This window comes from Chiloscyllium plagiosum, unplaced genomic scaffold (genome assembly GCF_037043375.1).
Source record: "Chiloscyllium plagiosum isolate Xiang-an unplaced genomic scaffold, Cpla_swu_hap1 HiC_scaffold_24, whole genome shotgun sequence".
In the NCBI taxonomy this organism is placed as follows: Eukaryota; Metazoa; Chordata; class Chondrichthyes; order Orectolobiformes; family Hemiscylliidae; genus Chiloscyllium; species Chiloscyllium plagiosum.
Window position 1 is genome coordinate 53,601,528 of NW_028270162.1, and position 21,620 is coordinate 53,623,147.

At 40.8% G+C, this 21,620-nt stretch overlaps 1 protein-coding gene across 2 annotated transcripts in view; it reads left to right on the forward strand.

The window, feature by feature from the left end:
* The window catches only part of ppil2 (peptidylprolyl isomerase (cyclophilin)-like 2), a 392,675-nt gene that overhangs the window by 358,069 nt on the left and 12,986 nt on the right, over positions 1 to 21,620 (forward strand). For both annotated transcript variants that reach the window (XM_088000184.1, XM_043716075.2), the window contains exons 17-18: positions 18,523 to 18,595; positions 21,315 to 21,377. In XM_088000184.1, the coding sequence (XP_087856310.1) occupies positions 18,523 to 18,595; positions 21,315 to 21,377 (136 nt within the window). The remainder of the gene's footprint in view (positions 1 to 18,522; positions 18,596 to 21,314; positions 21,378 to 21,620) is intronic.

Consider the following 21,620-nt stretch of genomic DNA (forward strand, 5'->3'; position numbering starts at 1 on the left):
TTAAGCCGCGGCCCCTCAGCATGCTTTTCTTAGGGGCTATCAGGTGGACCAACATTTAATCTGTATCTGTTAAAATTAGCAAAATATTTCACAGGGCTAATTGCCAAAGAATTCAGCCAGAAGACTCAAAATGTTACAGGGTTCATTTTCGTACACTTATGTATCCTTACAATTCGGACACATTCAGCAGTTCAGTACAATCCTGTAATTGCTTTTAGACTTTGCTTTGCACTGTCTTCTAGCCTTTGCTGCTGGAGCTATTATGGTAACAACTGGACAAGAAATCTGCCTTGTAGATGTGTGCAAATGGAGACAACACATTGCCATATGTTTATGGCTAAAATTGCCTGTGTATTTATAGTCCCATGCACAAGGCACATCTGTTATGTGCTCACTGTTGTATTTGCTACACTTTTTTGATTTTGACAATTCCCAGCATGAACTTCCTGTTTAGCAGTGGTTTGAACTTTTGTTCATTCAACAAAAATAAAGGATAATAGTGAAATTTCTGTTTATTCTGTCAGTCAAGGCAAAGCATTTGGACGGAGCGTAATACTCAGCTGATGTTATCGCTGGTACCTCAAACAGCGCCATCTTCCTTGAGCATATCTTGGCAAACTTTTTTGTTATTTGCAAAAGGAATAATGTCATTACACTTCTAATCACAATTGCATCACATGCAAGTGATAAAACAATGTGTTCCAGTATGTGTATGTATTTATAAAAATAATTTAAAACAAGCACTTGCATTTATTTAATGCTTTCACAAACTGAGGTTGCACTGAAATATTAGCAGCCAATTTACTACGGCTGACACCCTACATTTCCCGAACAGATGTCCATTGAAAGAACAACATTGAACTTTTGTCATTAACACAACTCATCGAAGCCATGACAAACTTGGTCTGCGTTTAGAAAGAAAAATATTTACAATCCCCTCATTAAAAACAATGGAGTGCTAAACATTGACCTGTAGGCTTTACTTTAAATCTAACAAAAAGTTTACGATTGCGTCTGTAGCTTCTGTGAAGTTGGCAATTGTTTCTCAGACATGCCTTCACACCACAGCAATAACACAGTGTTCTTGTTTGAGATGCTACATCCCCTACAGAAAATTGCCTGCCCCTCACGCCATATCCCAACATGCCTTTCTTGTGAGCACACCACTTGGCACTGCGGCTGTGCACTAAGCCATTGAGGGCTATCTGAGCTATGCTTGTAAGCCCATGATATATCTATACTGCACATACAAATTCCTGCTAATTGTCTGGGTGGATCTATATTGAGGGTCACAGGCATTAATAACTTTACATGAATGACAACATGCTTCCAGGGCATTGAGTGCACAGGCAGCTGTTGGTTGCATACAAACCTGACAAAAACAAAATGTTAACCACCCCAGTATCTACTTGAAATGAGATATCAAAGGAGAAATTTGAAGGCTGTCATCTTATCTCTGGATTTGGCTGACAGTTAGAAATTATTTGAGCTTAGCTTTTGTGGCATTTAGTAGAATCCTTCATTAAGATTGCTTTTTATCCTGCATGCATTCGTTTAGCAAGTTAGTTTAGATGCCTTGGATCTGGGATTGGATTACATCTTGAACTCACTGTCTATACACAGATTATGTGAGAAACGTCCTCAAATACAAACAAAGCAGCATTTGTTCTAACTTCATCCTTGAATGGTAATGTCAAGCACGTTCTGCCAACATGTTCCAAACCATTCTTGAAGTTCTTCCAGAATTCTTTCAAGAGTCAAAAAAGTTAAAGGATAAAGCTTATCTAGTGAATACAGTGTACCTGGAGTTTTCAAAATAGCTGACAGGTTTCCATTATTCTGGATTCATGGAAGGGTTAAGATTTGTAGAATTGGTGAGAGATTAACTAGCTGAGTTGAAAGTTGACAAAAGATTGTGTGTCAAAAGACCAGCAACTGGATTTCCACTTGGGTAAGTAAGAAAGATTTCATGGTGGAATCTATGATTTTATTAAGGAAACCTTAGATTTCCCAGAAATTTCCCTGCTCCCTTTTTTTCAGAAGTGCAGATCTCTACTAGACACATCAGATTGGTTGAAAGCAACAAGCCTTGTGGCAGGAGATTAAAATGATATTAATGAACCAAGAAATGGAAGTTGAACGCTGTGGTAAATCTTTGACAGTCAGTTCTTCTGCAATCTTGAAAAGTACAGCAAAAGTTCGATATGGGGACTGTGGATTTTACAGGCACTGTACAAGTTAGCAGAATGTTGCCTGATGTTAGTTGAACAATAGTGTTGTCTGCTAGTCATTAAATATATGCTTTACCCTTCTCTATGAATATACCTTTTTCTTACATAGTTTCTGATAGCTGCCTCACTGTTAATCTATTTTTACCAAATTTTGGATCTTAGGATAAGATGTGATCTCTGGAATATTGCAACATTTGCTACAACATTTAATCATTTTATTTTCCTGAATACTGCACACTGCAAAGATATTGCTTTGAAATGATATCGATATTGTTTTGAAATGTTTACATGTTATGGTGTGTAAAATATGAAAGAAAAGTTGGTTTGTAGCAAACTGAGGAACATAACTCAGCTGTGTGAGTGCACTCAGCTGAGGAAGACTGAAACGTTTGCTGTGAGCAGACTTCCAGAGGCAAAGGAATAGAATGTGTATGAGATTGCCAACATTCACTGAAAATATCCAGTCGATGTGAGATGATTGCCAATCATTCTATTTCTGTCCCAGGATATACCTCAGGGGCACTTCATTGCCAATCAGATTAGGTGTTTCAATCCTACAGTAAAGCCACTTTGCAGTGGGCAATTTTGGATACCTTATCTTCAAAGAACATTTGTTAGAGCAGATTAAGGAGAGAGCATGTAATGGTAAAAATATTAACTGATTATGAGCAGATACTGACAGAAGTGATAGCTTTTCTGCTGCAGAAATGGAAATGTGCCTTTCTCAATTGAGGTTTCTACATGTCTTGACGTCACACTTAGCACAAGGAAGTTATTTACAATGAGCTACAACCACAGAATAGGAGGACTTGAGGAAAATTAGAGCACAATGATCAGAGCTAGAGAAATGTGATTTTTCTTTACCCTTGAACATATTTATGTTTAACTCCCAATGCAAAACAATTAATGAATCATATTGAAAGTGCTTTACAAAAACTCAGCCATATCAATAGCTTTATCACAGCCTGACGCACTAGAGTCATGCTGATCAGTAAGTCCTGAGTTTAACCCTACTGAGTATACCAGACCATGTGAAAAGCATTTATGTAGCACCTTTCACAGCTGCAGGAGATTCCAAAGCATCTTATGCCTATTTAAATGCTTTATTTGAAGTGTAGTCACTGATGTAGCATAAGACACTTGGCAGCCAGTTTATATACAGCGGGGTCCTACAACAACAGTGTGATAATGACCAGGTCATTTGTTTTATTGTGGGTAATGGATATGTATTACTAAGGGACACTTTTAAAATTGGGAATTGTCCTTTTAAGACAGAGATGAGGAGAATTATATTTTCTCTGAGAATTATGCAAGCACTCTGACAATTGATATTTTTACAGCAGAATTAAATGGATTCTTGTTAGGTAGGGGCAATCAGGCAATTATCAGGTCAAGAGGAATGTGGAATTCAGCATGCAAACAGATGAGTTTTGATCTTGTTGCATGATAGGGCCTAAGAGGCTGAACAGACTACTTCTGCTCCTATATTCCCAGGATGTGCCATGGATTCTATGATGTCCACCTGACAAAGCAAACTCATCCACAGGTTGGAGTAGCATGTATGCAATACCCCTCAGTATCTTTGGGTAAGAGAAGGAGCAACCAGCCAGGATTCCAATCGGTATCTGTAGGAATGTGCTTGTGGTTGGCTTAATTGAAACAGAGTTGGCTCTTGGACTGTGTGCAATCCCATGCTCGCTGACATCAGCACCTTCTAACAAAGACAGGAGGAAATTAACAAAAGAAATGCAGCTCTCCCATTGTTAATAATAAATATTGACATCAAAATGTGGACACTGATTGCAAATACTACTGAAGTTTATTGGAAGTAGATATTGACTGGTGCACAGGTGCAGAGGATTTTGCAGCATTTATAAAATTCCTAAACATTCTGTTGCTGCTGCGTGAACAATAGAGATAGAGCTTTGACTTATCGGTCAGTCATTCGGAGAGACCGCTATCCAACAACAGAAATGTAGCATTAAAAGATTTGTCAGCTTGTATCAGTGCATGAATAACTGAGATTCCGTAATATTTTCATGTTCCTCAGTAAAAGAAAGCAAGAGAAAAGCAATGTTGCAGTTTATTGACAAGAGGGAGATTAAATGTCATTAGTGAAAATTTCACTGAATACAGCAGTGCGAGCTCTATTTGCAAAGCAGTTAAACATGACATACTTTTCTGATTTGATCAAAAAATATACAAAGAATTACTTTTACAAAGAGAAAAAGCAGTCAGTGAGCTAAAGAGAATGACAGGCTGACCAATCTCTTCGACCTAGAGTGTTAAGGGAAATGGTGTCAATACAATGGGTGCATTGATTGTAATCTCAGTGAATTGGGCACCACAAAGGTAATATTTTGTGCTCAAGGAAAGAAGGTGGCAGAAAACAGGAAACTATAAGCTATTTAGTCTAATGTATGTTATAGGGGGTAATGCTTGAATCTGTTATGAACAAACATGATATTTAGAAAATCGTAATACAATCAGGCAGACTGAACACGGTGGAAGGAATATTGGTTTGACAAATCCATTTGTCTCTTTTGTGGTGGTAGCAAGCAACATGGATAAAGGGTGACTGGTGGATGTCATGTAAGTAGATTTCCAAAAAGCATTCAATAAAGTGCCATGGAAAAGATTACTATACAAGTTAAGAGTTTATGGTGTTGGGAAGGTGATGGCATTGTGGTAATGTTGCTGGTGTAGTAATTTAGAGGTCCAGGCTAGTGCACTAGATGCAACAGTTTAAATTCCACCATAGCAGCTATAAAATGTAAATTCAATAAATAAAATCTGAAAATGTCAGGTAGTTTTAGCAAGGGTGACCACTAAATTATGCAGCTGCAGGGTGACCCTGGTTGGGAAGTGAATGTTCCAAGTGTATTCAATTTAAGGAGGGCGCTAGAGTAATCATTATGTCTGCATATTGACTGGGCAAACCACATTAGCAATAATCCTGTGGCGAATGAATTCCTGGTTGTCCTCTGAGGAAAGGTTAAGCAGATTGGGCCTAAATTCTTTGTAGTTTAGAAGAGTGAGAGGTAATCTTTTTGAAACAGAAAGACTCATAGTGGACTTGACCGGATAAATGTTGAGAAGATGCTTCCTGCCATGGAAGAATCAAAAAGAACAGTGGCTAGAGGGGCTAATTGTTTTCTCTGAGGGCCATTCATCTTTGGGGGTTCTCATCCTCAGTGAACAGAGAAGACTGGCTCATTGATTAGATTCAAGTCTGATTAGACAGATTTCTTTGAACTACAGGGGAGCCAAAGGCTATAAGGGACAGGCAGGAAGGTGAAGTTGAGGCTTTAATCAAGTTGGCCATGATCTTATTGAATGACAGAGCAGCGCCAATTTCTTATCATCCTTTGATTTTCTTGACTGTTAATTCCACTATTGGGACAGAGACTGGAAAGAACTTTTGGTTTTTCTACGATGGGAGGAACAAGGTCACTACATTCTCTCCACAATAGTTTCAGAAGTTTGTTACATCATCCAGTTGAGTGCTGGCAGTATCAAAGGTGAGTGTTGCAAGCTACTTAAATAGAGGATTGCAAATTTTAAATTGCATCTTTCAGTAATGTCAGGGCAGCTTAGGAGCAGCAACCCTGGGCTTTTTTTCCCCACCTTGAAGACACAAAATACAATTGCAACTCTCCCATTTGAGATAACAAATTCAATACAGAGCAAGAATCAAATCTGGAACCATCGGGGTCTGAGTTGATGAATATAACTGGGCCAGTGCAGAGTTAGGATCTGATTCTTATGAAGTCTTAATTTTAGGATATCTGATCCTGGATTTTAATTTCTTGCAACATTCTGTTTAAAGATACCGCCTAACAAAACTGGAGGAATTAGTAATGAATCAGCAAAAGGAAATAAATTGTCCTTCTGCGGTGCAACTTTAAATTGTTAAAACGTAGATATAAAATATAAATGTGGCTCAGACTGTTGAGAATGTGTTAATATTCAATTGTGTATGTATTTTTTAAAAATCCTTTACTTATTATTATTGAATATCTTTTTCTTAATTTGGTCAAACATCCCATTGAATTATCTCACCTTCTTTCTTTGAATATTAAACAGGTTGGTATACTACCCAAGCTGGTGTGTAAAGGCAACTGTGCATTGAATGTAGGTCAGTTCTCATTCTCTCTCTCTCTCTCTCTCTCTCTCTCTCTCGTGCACGTACACACACACACACGCGCATTCACTCTCTCACAAGCATTCTCACACTCTGACACACTCACCCCGTTGTTACCTTCCCTGTCATGTATTACAGCACAGAGGCACAAGACTGCTGAATGAATAACTGTAGATTTGTCCTTTTGAGGTTTAACCTTGTGTAATGATGTCACCCATGTTGCTACTTAAACATGGTGTTTGCCGAAAGGGAGCTATAGTTGATCCATAAAGCTGACACCAGATTTCTTCAATGGCGCAGAGATACAAATGTCTGTCTTCCCTTTTTTCAGGAGGCTTACCATTAAGTGAATATGAAGTCTGAGTTCAGCTGAGTTAAATGGAAATCTCTCCGAATAAATTACAATACTGTTACATTCTAAATATTATATTCTCCTTGACAGAGTCTAGTACGTGTGGCTGGTTAGGTTGGCTTATGCCCAAGAGGGATCCCATCAGATATAAATGTTTGCATTTAAACACCATCTTTCTTAACCTCAGGAAGTTTCCAAGTGCTTGACAACCAATGAAGTCTTTTGAAATGCAGATATTGTGATAAGATAAGAAATGTGAAAACCAATTTGCCAAATGTGGAATCTTGCTTTGTACAATGTAATAATGTCCATATCATCTGTTTTAGAGATTGTAGCTGAGGGGTAAATATTGGCCAGAACATCAGAGAAACTCTAAGATTATCGTTTATGACCAATTGAGAGATTTAATGACAGATGTCACAAATATGCTTTCTGTAATGTGCTGAAGTATCAGATTATGTGCTCATGACCCTGGTATAAAACGTGAAGCCATAATATTCTGACCCAGCCAGACTTCGGAAATCTTTAGACGAGAGTGTGATGTTTTATACCAGATCCACCACCACAGATTTGCTGTGGTTACGTACGGATGCATTCATAATGCTCGCAGTTATTTCTCTTCCATTGCACCCTCCCCTCCCTCACTCACTGAGTCGCTCGACATTAAAGGATGAACCGGATATTAAGTGTCAGTGATCTAAACTCTTCCCTTTCATATAGCTGCTCTAAGCTGAAGATTCCTGAAGAAGGGCTTATGCCCGAAACGTCGATTCTCCTGTTCCCTGGATGCTGCCTGACCTGCTGCACTGTTCCAGCAACACATTTTCAGCTCTGATCTCCAGCATCTGCAGACCTCACTTTCTCCTATAGCTGCTCTAACTATGATAAAGAGCTCTGCTGCAGACTCAAGCGAAATATGCTGGACACAAATAGCCATATGACATTGAAACTCCATTAAGGGTGCTGTGAAAGGCCCTGTCCTGTGGACAATATTTTGCTCATCAGTCATTTAACAAAATGTTGTGCAGTTTATTTTCAGTTATCCAGAGGCACTGACAGCTGAGTGATTAATTTACTAAGCTGTCTAATCTTCACTGATAAACACACCTGCTTTACAAAGGTGACTGAGTGCTGCACTCTGTAAGGTGTTGGCTAGCCTGGCACCTTTGTTTGGAGGTACTGTCTTTTGGATGAGAAGTTAAGTTGGGCCCCTGGTTTAAAAATCAAAGTTGTTTTTGTTTAATTAATAACTACAAATCTACTGCATTGGGAAGTTTCAGTGAGTCTGCTGCATATTTCATACCAGTCATTAAATTTAAAGAATTCTACAAGCAAACGGGTACTTCAAGTGTCCCCATGTTGATCCTTGGGTGACCCTTACTTTTGTAAAGTAATTTGACAATTGAAAATCACTGCAAATGTAACCTTGATGAGAGTGATGGTTTCATTGTGAGAGATTTTTCACTGTGGTGTGCTGACTTTGAATTCTGTCAAACGTAAACGACCTTCAGATTCACTAACACTTATCAATTGAGTAAAACTCTCACCCAATCAAATCGTTCTTTCCAGCCACGTGCATTGTTGAACCATGCCAGTATTTGTCTGCACCAGTGTAATGTTTCTCTTACCTTTTCATGGTCACCAGTAAAAGAGAGTAAACTGAGAAAGCACTTTCAACACGACTGGAAGGGTTCCTTTAAGATGATAGTTGAGAATAGTCCTGCTGGTGCTATACCCAAATCATAATGAATCTAGCATTATAGAAGGAGACCATATAGCCAATCATACCTATTCAAGTCCTGTACAAGAGCTGTCCAAATAGTCATTGAGCTCAGCAGTAGAAAACAAGGCGGTGTTCCCACTCCAAATATCACCTGTTCCTGCAGCAAATGCATCTGTATGGATGATTAGTGAGGACAAGTAAGAATGTGAAGAGCAGTGGCAGGTTGTCAACATCACTGAAGGATGCAGGATTATTTATGCTTTGAAAAGCAAAGTTCACACGGCACGTTAGCTCAGTGGTTAGCACTGCTGCCTCACAGCGCCAGGGACCCGGGTTCGATTCCTGCCTCGGACAACTGTCTGTGTGGAGCTTGCACATTCTTCCTGTGTCTGTGTGGGTTTCCTCCGGGTGCTCCGGTTTCCTCCCACAATCCAAAAGATGTGCAGGTTAGGTGAATTGGCCATGGTAAATTGCCCATAATGTTAGGTGCATTAGTCAGGGGTAGGTGTGGGAAAGGGGAATGGGTCTGGGTGGGTTACTGTTCGGAGGAACAGTGTGGACTTGTTGGGCCGAAGGGCCTGTTTCCACACTGTAGGGAATTTAATCAGGAAAGGACAATTGAGATTATTAAATTCATACTGGCTCTTTTCCAAAACAATCTAAAATCATTCCACCATCCCCTTAGCACTTATTTTCTTCTGCTGAAATTATTTATCCACGTTTTCCTTCAGTTATCAACAAGTGGGATTTTTGTTTCCATCGGTTGCTGCCTCTCCACGAGGATTAATTCAGACTGTTGTTGTGCAGCATACTCGGTGCTTCACACCTTGGACTTGAGAACAAAATCTGTGACTTCCAGTATTTCATAAGAATTTCACCAGACTTTCACACCATTATTAGATTAAATCATTTCATAGAATTTTAACATGGGTACAGTATTCTCAACCAGAGAGACAGAATACCAACAAATGATCAAGTTCATTCTGAATAGGACAAAGTAGGCTGTGACCAGATATGTATAAGGCATAAAATTTAAGATGATCACAACTTCCCTTCCCTTCCCACGTGGTTGACGATGCCCTCCAGCGCATCTTCTCCACTTCATCCACCACCGCCCTTGAACCCCACCCATCCAAATGTAACAAGAACAGAACCCCTCCCCGTTCCTCACCTTCCATCCCACCAACCTCCACATACAATGTATCATCCTCGCCACTTCCGCCACCTCCAAATAGACCCCACCATCAGAGATATATTTCCCTCCCTACCCCTAACAGTGCTCCGAAAATACCATTTCCTTCGCGACACCCTTGTCAGATCCACACCCCCAACCAGCCCACACCCCACTCCTGGCACCTTTCCCTGCCACTGCAGGAAGCGTAAACCTGTGCCCACCCACTTCCCTCACCTCTGTCCAAGGCCCCAAGAGATCCTTCCACATCGGTCAGAAATTTACCTGCACCTCTACCAATGTCAGCTACTGCATCCGTTGCAACCGGTGTGGTCTCCTCTACACTGGGGAGTCAGGACGCCTTCTTGCTGTTCGTTTCAGAGAATATCTCTTGGATACCCGCACCCACCAACCCCACCGCCCCATGGCTGAACACTTCAACTCCCCCTCCTACTCCGTCAAGGACATGCAGGGCCTGGCCCTCCTCCACTGCCAAACCATTACCACTCGATGCCTGGAGGAGGAACGCCTCATAATTCACCTTGGGACCCTGCACCACACAGGATAAATGTGGATTTCAACAGCTTCCTCATTTCCCCCCCCCCCAAATACTATCCCAGTCCCAAACCTCCAACTCGGCACCACCCTGTGGGCGACACGGTGGCACAGTGGTTAGCACTGCTGCCTCACAGCGCCAGAGACCCGGGTTCAATACCCGCCTCAAGCGACTGACTGTGTGGAGTTTGCACGTTCTTCCCGTGTCTGCGTGGGTTTCCTCCGGGTGCTCCGGTTTCCTCCCACAGTCCAAAGATGTGCAGGTCAGGTGAATTGGCCATGCTAAATTGCCCGTAGTGTTAGGTAAGGGGTAAATGTAGGGGTATGGGTGGGTTGCGCTTCGGCGGGGTGGTGTGGACTTGTTGGACCGAAGGGCGTGTTTCCACACTGTAAGTAATCTAATCTAAATCACCTTCTCGCTCACCTTCATCCACCTATCACTTTTTCAGCTACCTATCCCCAAACCCCACCCCCTCCCATTTATCTCTCAACCCCGACCCAGAAGCCTCATTCCTGATGAGGGGCTTATGCCCAAAACATCGATTCTGCTGCTCCTTGGCTGCTCTCTGACCTGCTGTGCTTTTCCAGCACCACACTCTCAGCATAAAATTTAAAACCTATGTGTGTCTTTGTAATGACCAGGCATTACTTCTAAACTGAAGTCACATTACTATGTGAAGAGGAAAAAATATACAAACAGTAAAAGACCCTCCAACAATATCCAAATGCCTAGTGAATCTGTTGTCACCGGTGTTGGTTGGGAGCATCATGTTAAAACATTGGGACTTGGAGCATTGTTTCCTCATATTGCAGTGATGCTAGTTCTAACTATTCAACACTTGTGACAGCTTAGATATTTGAGGTAATTGCAAACTAAAAGAAGTCTAAAGTGATTGTGTAGTCAGCTATGCAAAATGTTTACATCACTCCCATGATCGGTGCTTTTAAATCGAAAGATGTTGTAGCCTTGAACTTTATAGAGTCATACAGCATGGAAACAGCCTTTCAGTCTAACCAGTCCGTGCCGACTATAATCGCAAATTAAACCAGTTCCACCTGCCTGCACTTGGCCCCCATATCCCTCCAAACATTTCTTATTCATGTATTTATCCAAATGTCTTTTAAACACTGTAACTTCTTCTGGAAGTTCATTCCACACACAAACCATTCTCTGTGTAAAACAAAAATTGCCGCTTGTGTCTTTTTAAAATCTTTCTCCTTTCACCTTAAAAATATGCCCCCTAGTCTTGAAATGTTGAAATGTTCCCCCCTCCCCCCCCACCGAGGGAAAACACATCTACCATTCATTTTATCTATACCCCTCATAATTTTATTTATCTGTATAAGGTCACCTCTCGATCTACACTCCAGTGCAAAAAATCCTAGCCTACCCAGCTTGGCCTTATAACTCAAACCCTCCATTCCTGGCAACATCCTGGTGAATCTCTTCTGAGCCCTCGCCAGCTTAATTAATATCCTTCCTAAAACAAAGAGACCAGAATTGGCCACAGTACTCCAGAAGAGGCCTCATTAATTATCATGTTCTGATAGGTAATATCAGTACACAGTTGATGGGGTGTCAGAGATGACATGAGGCTCTGTAAATTGACCCCATTTGCTTTGGTGTTCTAAAGAATAAGATGTGATCTCATTGAAACATTCAATATTTTGGAGGCACTTGACAGGGTAGACATGGAGGTTACTGGGGAACCTGGAACAGTGGGCACAGTCTCAGGATAAGGACCAATCATTTAGTACTGAGCTGAGAAATATCTTCAGTGTTGTAAAGCTTTGGAGTTCGCTACCCTGGAAAGTTGTGGATGCTCCATTGTTGAGTTAGTTAAAGGTTGGGATACTCTGATTTTTGATTTCTTGGGATGTGGGAAGTAGTTGGGAAAATGGAGTTCAGACAGATGATCAGCCATGATTTTGTTGAATGATGACACAAGCTCAAGGAGACATCCACTCCAATCCTTATGTTTTTACAACATGCTGCATTTCTGTTTTACGCTTTAAGGTTGAGACAACAATAACGATGATATTTAATGTCAGATTTATCTTGCTGTGACATCATCTGCTATTAAATGGAAGGCAGAATCCATTTCGCAAATACCTCCATCCCTTAATCCATGTCATCACTTCTTTTCTGTACCCAGTCTCTTCTCAGTAGACTGTCTGCAGCTGACCCTTTTAAAAGCAGAAAGAATGGAACAAATTTAGAGTGACCCACACTGGGAGCTTGCTATGGTTTGTTTTGAATTGTGGAGCAATTTTTATTTGTGTGTCGCTGCATCTTAAACCTGTAGCTAGTAAAGTTTTTAGGGTCTTTAGTGTTAAACTGCACTGGTTTAAATTGCATTCAGTTTTAATAACTTCATGGTAGTATTTCTACAAATCGCATTCCTGATCATTATCAAGCAGGTAATTCCTATCTGAGAAGACAAACAAAAAGAGATGTGCTGCTTGCTTGAGTTTGCCCAATCCAGTATATGAAAGATTACATTTCTTCAAACCTCCAGAAATGTCCAACATTTTCAATTTTCCCAATGAACGAAGACGCTAATGTAATTTGATCCATTTGGTGCTCTTTATCATCCTGTGAGATTTGCTTTTCTGGGTTTGTTTGTTGAAGGTGGTTGGAGAGGAGCTCTCTGGCATGTTTCTCCTCTGAGGGGTCCTATTGGTGGATGGTAAAGTTGAAGCCGTGTAATCTTCTGGGAGAGGTAAGAAAAACCCAAAACGAAACTAGGAGCCAGGAGACGAGATAACATGCAGGCACCTCAACCAATGAAAATCAGTCCAGTAGATCAATTGGAATACAAAATATTAGCATGCTCATTTAATGAGAACAATGGAGGCTTCTGGAAGTTTGAATTACCTTAGAAGGCAATTGGGCAAATTCATGCCAGTCCCAATAAGGGAACAAAGGCTCTGGAAATTCCTCTCTAACCTCTTCAGCCAGTCAAAACAATTCTGGAATGCTAAGTATTACAATATAGATCAAAGGCTGCACAACACAGAGATTTACCAGCAAAAGCTAAGCAAGGATATTTTGCAGTGCATCGTAGAATAATTAGATAGCTAGTGCAGTGCAGCACCATCTACAGAGAATCTGGGCTCTGTATAAACTGCACAAGTAACAGTAAGTCCTTTAAATCAATAAACCTGGAACTGTATGCTCGACTGGTTAATTTAGTTTCTAATTGGGTACAGAAAACAAAGTAAAGGAAGGGAAAGAAAGACGGGATTGAGCGAGAGAAGTCACAAAGAAAAGGTTTTAACTAAGACTAAAATTAAAATTTATGAGTGAGATTCCCTGCTTATAAAAATATATTTTCAGTCCTGGAGAAGTCACCCGGGAATGCTTAATTCCATTTTGTTTTGCGGTTAGATAAGTCCAACTTTTTCTGATGCATTTAGTGGGGAAATTCTGTAAACTCCTGACTTCCTCACTTATCTGCATGTGTTCAGGCACTGGAAGTTGTTGTCTAATTTACCCTTTTACCCTATCCAAATTATTCCCACTGCAAATTCAAGGCCCCTGTCACTTTTAAATAAGTGCTGAGGTGCAGTAGAGACGTCTATGTCGAAATTACCTAGGATGACAAATTTCAATTAAATTACAAAGTTCAACAAAAGGACATTTGCTTGAGGAAGGAACACATGTACTCACCAATGACTTAGAGAAGAGTGCTTGGGACAACGATATAAAAGACTAAGGATTATTAGAAGGGAGGATAGAGGACAACCAAAGCACAGAAACAGACTCTTCACTCCAGCTCGTCCATGCCGACCAGATATCTGAAATTAATCTAGTCCCATTTGCCAGCACTTGGTCTCTATCCCTCTAAACCCTTCCTATTCACATACCCATCCAGTTGCCTTTTAAATGTTGTAATTGTACCAGCCTCCAACACTTCCTCTGGCAGCTCATTCCATACACACACGAGCCTTTGCATGAAGAAATTGACCCTTAGGTTTCTTTTTACATCTTTGCCCTCACCCTAAACCTATGCCCTTTAGTTCTGGACTGAGAAATGACCTTGTCTATTTATCCTATCCATGCCCTCATGATTTTATAAACCTCTATAAGGTCACACCTCAGTCAGTCTCTGATGCTCCAGGGAAAACAACCTCAATCTATTCAGCCTCTCCCTATAGTTCAAACCCTCCAATCCTGGCAACATGCTTGTAAATCTTTTCTGAACCCTTTCAAATTTCACAACAGCCTTCCTATAGGAGAAAGACCAGAATTGCACACATTATTCCAAAAGTGGCCTAACCAATGTCCTGCACATGACCTCCCAACTCCCATACTCAATGCTCTGACCGATAAAGGAAAGCGCACTAAATGCCTTCTTCGGTATTCTATCTACCTGAGATTCCACTTTCAAGGAATTATAAACTAGGTAGCACTATAGCTAATTTTACATTATATTTAACTCACCAGGCAACTGAAAGGAAATGACTATTACAAGTCAGGCAGTTACCTGCAGTGTACATCTCTAACTCATGCTCTCACACCATTGGTAATTAGTTGAAGACTTTGGAGGGTGTAGTTTGTTTCCTTGGTTGTGGAATGGGATATGACTAAGGGAATACCAAATAATATCAAACCAATCAAAGAATTTATTCTTCAAAAACCCGCAATCTAATTTAGAACATGTATCTACAGATTAGATTGTTTCCTTGGTTGTGGAATGGGATATGATTTCGGGAATACCAAATATTATCAAACCAATCAAAGAATTTATTCTTCAAAAACCCGCAATCTAATTTAGAACAAGTATCTACAGATTAGATTGTGGTCAGGTCCTCCAGCACCTGGAGAAGCAGAGCTGTCAGTATTGGCGATGAAATTTAGTGCCTGCAGTAGAATGGTTAGCGCAGTCTCAACAGATGTTACATCTTTTATTTATTTATGACCTTCATCTTTAATTCATATCAGGCATCTTTGAAAGTATGTCAACTCTTTATGCAAAGTAGTCTTTATGCCTAATGAACAAACAAAATTGCACCTTTGAAAGCTACCGAACATCTGAAACATTTATTGAAGTGTTACTATTTGTTGTGAAACCACCTAGTAAAGCAGTGATAGTTGGGTCTGTTGAAAGATTATAAAGGAAATTGATTTTTTAAAATTCTCTGACATGGATAGAGATATTGGCTGTCTGACAGGAAACAGAAGTGGAGAATAAACAGGTCTTTTTCGGAGTGGCAGGCAGTATCTAGTGAAGTACTGCAGGGATCAGTGAATCATAGAATCCCAACAGTGTGGAAACAGGCCATTTGGCCATTGAGTCCTCGCAGCCCCTCTGAAGAACATCCTATCCAGACCCAACCCCCAGCCCCTGCCCCACTCTCACTCTATTCCTGTATATTATGGGCAATTTAGCCTGGCCAATCCACCTAACCTGCACATCTTTTGATTTGCTTGGACATGCTTGGAGCCCACCTTTTCACAATATGTTAGAGTAGTTTAGATGAAGAAACTAAATATATTATCTCTGTTTTGCCTTTCCTGACCATTCTATGCGATGAGGGATCTATTAGAATGGAAGTACAGCTTCACATTTCTGAAGGAACCCTGAGCAGAATCTCCTGTCAGAAATACAGAGCTCGTTCATTGCATGAAAAGGGAGTGCAATGGTAATCTGTATGAGTTAGCCACTTCTTGGAAATCTGATTCATTACTTGTTAAACTCTACCACTTGGACCAAGTTTAGATTTGGTGGAACAGCTCCTTAGACCAGAAGTTCAACATGATTAGCCACATAAATGCTGTGGATGCCATGCAAGTCAGAAAGAATTAGCTCACACCTTGACAATTCAACATACACTAGGCCTAAATCTGAAGTATTCTCCACTTTCCTGGGTAGAGACAGTTGCAGCCATACCCAGAAGATTAGATTGGATTCCCTACAGTTAGGAAACAGACCCTTTGGTCCAACAAGTCCACACCGACCCTCCCAAGAGTAACCCACCCAGACTCAGTCCTCTACCATACATTTACCCCTGACTAACACACCTAACACCTATGGGCAATTTAACATGGCCAATTCACCTGACCTGCACATCTTTGGACTGTGGGAGGAAACTGGAGCACCTGGAGGAAACCCACGCAGACACGGGCAGAATGTGCAAACTCCACACAGACAGTTACCTGAGGTGGGAATCAAACTCGGGTCCATGGCGCTGTGAGGCAGCAGTGCTAACCACTGAGCCACCATGCAGTCTAGAAATAGTCTAATCAAACAAAACTCAATGCAACACTCTAAACACTGACTTCAGTAATTAATACAACTCATGCCACCATACTGCAATGTCTACTATTTATATGATGCACTGTTGAAGCTTCTTTGACAGCCCCTCTCAAACTTCCAAGATTTAGAGTTACACGGGTAGCAGTGGATGCTCCTTTAAGTCACAAACAAGGATGTTGGTTCATATGCCTTTCCTTCACAGACACGGAATTAAAATCCTAGATCTTGCTTTGCAGTAGCATTGTGGAGGTATTATCCTCCCAGACTGCAGCAGGACATCACTACACCTCATGGCAATTAGAGATGGGCAATTAGTGCCATTGTTGCTATCCTAGAAACATCGAAAAAGAAGGAGCAGGGTAGGCCATTGAGCCCTTCGAGTCTGCTCCACCATTCAATATAATTATGGTTGATCATTTAACTCAGGACCATGTTCCAGCTTTCCCCTGGTTGTTACAACACGGGGAAATTCGCAACACGGGGAAATTCACAACAAGATCCAAAGAAAAGCTCACCTCCCGTTGTAATCTGCTAAAGAATGAGTGACCAAGAACTACAAAAGTCCCTCTATGTAAAGAAAAAAATTTAACAATTTATTCTTTAACCCCAAAAAACACAGGAACATTAAACAACATCTACACAGGAATCCTCCTTTGACTGATCAATTTATCTACCTCCCACTCTACAACAATATACTGATCTGATAAAACCCCCCGATTAAACTTGACGAAAAGAATCAAATTTCAAAAACAGCCGGTTGTTGCTGTTCCCTTCGTGTCTTTGTCTGTACTTTCCTGGGTCTTTCTTCAGTCTTCTGCTTCACAACTTTGATATTAAAAGGTACATTTCAGAGAGCGATTCTGCAAGCCATCTGTGTTTGTTGGTGCTGTTTGCCACTCTGGCTAACTGTTCAAAATGTCCGATTTTATATACCCCAAAACATTGGACCGTCTCATTGGATGTCATCAAAACATTAAAATTCAAATTTGATTGAAATTTGGTATCCTGGGGCATAATTTTAATTGATTGGCCAAATTCAAATTTGTTGTGTACCATGGCAACACAGCTTCAACTATTTGTTTCACAACCTAATGGTATATTTTAAAATGTTTCAGCACACTCTGTGCCTCTCTAGGTCCGTGCCAGCTTCCACTCTCTCTTAAAGGTACGGTACACACCTGCACCTTCATAACACTCTTTCCTTTGATTCCTTTAGCCCTAAGAAGCTTAGCTAACAGAGCTAATGATAGGTGGATGAGGCACAGAGCGAGAGAGAGAGAAAGAGAAAACAATAGTTGGGCAGACAAAGGAATGGGTAAAGATCAGCCTGGAGGAATCAACAGGTAGCAGCCCATGTGAAGACAATGTCTGGTGTGTAGGGGTTGGGCGAAGGTGCTCAGGCCCTACAATTATTGAACTTAATAAGAGTCCTGAAGGCTGCATCAAGTCCCCAAGAGGAAAATGAGATGCTGCACATCTAGCTTGTGCTGGATTTCACTGGACCCAAGTAAACCCAAGGCAGAGATGTTGGCTAGGGGACATGGTGGCATGTTGAAATGGAAGGCAACAAGGAGGTCAGGGTCATTTTTGCAGACAGAACATAAGTGTTGTGCAACACCGCAGCCCAGTCTGTGTTTCATCTCCCCAAAGTAGAGATCACAGGGCGCAACGAATACAGTGGACTAAATTGAGATTAATGCAGGTAAATTGATGCTTCACTGGAAGATATGTCTGCGGTAATGACCTGTAAACTGCAGAGGCAGGTCTCCCACACCACTTTCTATCTCCCCCGGACCATGACCCCACCATTGAACATATTGTCTCCACAATGGACACAAGAGGCAAGAACTGGAAGTTGGATAGTTTATCAAAATTTTAGTTTTATGTCAACTTTCAGTTGATGTTCACACAGAAATAAGAAAGGAGAAGTGAAAAGTCTTCATGTGTGCTCATATTTAACTGAATGTCTGTTAACTGTATCTTTTCTTGTAACTTTGTTTCTTCTTAACTACATATGAATTGGGGATGTGAATTGTGCAGCAGTTATAAGATAGCTGTTATTTTCTTTCTGTTTAAATTTCAGAGTTGTTGGTGGTTTTGAGACCTTGACAGCTATGGAGAATGTGGAGAGTGATGTAAAGACCGACCTGCCAAAGGTAAACCTAGTCTAAAGACAGCATGATCTTTGAGGGCACAAACTGGATTTCCCCCACACTGGAGCAGAAGCAGGTTGTGGACCTGTAAATCTCGCTTCTGTTTCAGCACTCCCCAATCTTGGCAAGGGAGGGAGAGAACATGGTGTTCAGAACTGACCTGCACCTACCATCACAGAGATCAGGGAGATTAAAAGCCCATCTCTTAAAAGATTTCTAATAATCCCAGATGAAGCTAGCAATTTGTCAGACTGGCTGAATGAAAGAAAAGGCACCACATGGGGTTAGTCATACATAAAGAAAAGTTTATGAAGGTCAGTAAGGATGCTTTCTAAAGTTTATGTTTAACTCTCTGAAGGTAAAGTTACAGAAGCCCATTGCAGGAATGGAGGCAGATTAAGAGGCAGTTCAATGATCATTACCCTTCTGGAATGATCTGGGCATCAGGGGTGTGTGCATGAATAGACTCCACCTGAGCATGAAGCCTGCAGATGGCATTGGTGCAGCACCCTTGTAAATCAAAGCCAGTGGAGATGAGGCCAGTGTAGGACAAGTAGCACTGGATGCTAGGAAGTCGAAGAGAGATACAAGAGGCACAAAGGAATTATCTTGAGAACAGGATCTGTAAGTAAAGGCAAAGAGACCTTTAGGTGACTGAGATTGAGTGGCAAAGGAAGATGTGAATCACTGGGCAGAAAGTTAGAGACATCTGCCCTTATTAGCTGCATACGTCTGTGGTATCTCTCAGGCAGCTGTACACTGGTACACACATTGATTACAGGTACCAGCTTCCCTCTTTATCAATATGCTATATTCATAACTGATGGAGCATCCCAAACTCAGAGTGCACTGAGTTCAGTACATAGATCAGTTAGAAGGTGCCATGCAGTATTCCCCCTGACAATAGGCTTGGTGTTCTGCTGCACTTTTCACTACATGGCCCTAAAGAGCTGTGAACCTGGAAGGACAGAGGATTCAATTTATCAGGGATGGACAGAGGGAGGAACAGACAGGGACATGTGAGAGGAATTGGAGGTAGAGGCAGCTGAATGCTGAGCAGAGAGGTGTTCCTGTCATCCTCCTCCAGGAAGAAGACCCCTCTCCTCTATCTCCTCAGCACCAGATCTCTTGATGCCCTGTGGCTTCTTGCTTTCCTGTGATGCAGTGGCAGGCTTTGGCACAAACTCTATCAGGACAGCCAGTAGCCTCAGTGATAGTTTTCCTTGGAATATGCAGTGCACCCACATTCCTGTTCTCGGTGGTTTTTATTGGTCAGGAACATCTGTTTTGGAAATTCCATCTGTTTTCCACCAAAGATGAGTTTCTGACAGAAAAACATATTTACCTCCTGTTTCCCATTTCCAAGAGAAAAATCCAGTCCATGTTTCTGTTCTCCCCTTTTCTATCATATTATAATATCCAGCTAGCAGTTAATATGCTACCTTCCAGTTGACATAGCTATTGCTAGAATGAGTTCCAAGTTTTTCCTCGTAAAATTTCTATCACACCATGATTTTTAAATTATTCACTCTTCTTTTCTTGTATCATGCAGTGATGCTGTGTTGGTGCCATTGTGTGAAAGGATAACCTCATCCGTAGTTAATATGCCCACAGATGTCCTGGCCTTTCACTGTGCTCATGTGAGCAGCACTCATTACTGAGGGTCAATTCTTCTGCCTATTTTAATGCCATGGTCTAATGAGATTTTGGTGAAACTGATTGTCGCCTGAATATAAGCATCTTTGTCCTGAAGCCACCAGTAGCAACAAGATGCCATTCTGTAGTGCCTTTCATGTTGAAAAATGTTCTAAGGCACTTCACATTTGTACGATCAGAAACAGAAGTCATATATCTGGAGCTCTCTGTCTAACAGAATTCACTTCCAAGGATTGCAAACTGAAGTAAAATATAAATAAATTTAAAACTAAGCCTTTGTGAATGCAGCTTATTTCTATATTATTACGTTAAGTATATTGGGACAACTTACCATTAATGGAGTATTATATTTGTGTACCTCGCCTTAATTACTTGCCAGAAAGAGTGTTTTGATCTAGTGTCATTGCCAATGCATTTTGTGAGATTGCCCATCCATCCATCTGTCAATACTCCGTAAGTGTCACAGACGTTTGAAGGTAGTCCATGCTTTTCATAACAGACTGAATCCCTTAAGGATTTGGATTAAGGTGGAATATCTGTCAAGATCCCAATCAGTTCATAAGATGAAAGAAAACTTGCATAGTTTTCGGTGTACATCATTGTACTCGATACTTAAGTGAGAAAGACTGTTGAAAAAACTTACATTATTTATTTTTAAAACTAAATTCAAAATAAACATGCATGGCATGTAAGTCCTTCAATTCTAAACTGTCTCATGCTTTGCCCAAAATATTCTAAGCTGCGATCCAACATTAAATTCATGAATCACATCTCAGCCCCAAATAGAACATTACTTTTGGTGAAAGAAATGGAAATTGAATTGTTGGTTCTGAAACTTAATAAGTAGATGTAATTGAAATATTTTATCAGCTAGCATTTACACCTTGCTTTGACTACTCGCTGAAATCATAGATAGCCAAGAATTTTGGTCGGGGTTTCCTGGCTGAATACTGGTCTTTGTGTATTTATGCTAATTCCCAGAAACTCTGTGTTTCAAACTGTGGCAAAGTTCATTTAGCATCCATGTTCCCAACAGTTGAGCTTTGTTTTTTCTCTCCACCTATAGGAAGAGATCAAAATTGAGAGGACAGCAGTGTTTGTGGATCCTTTTGAAGAAGCAGATGTTTTGGTAAGTGCTTGGCAAGATATAATCATTTGTTCAGACATCATCTCCTTTAACTCTGCCACAGCCCAAACTTAATGGTGACAATTCAAGTAAAATGAGCACATTATTTGAACCTGTATGAGCCATAGGGCAACTAGACTTAAGAGCCAGCCTGCCTTTAATGGAACATTGATCTTTGGCCAAATAGCTTATATCATAATAGATCACCTTGCCTGAAATATTTGGCCTAGAGTATGTCAGCTATGA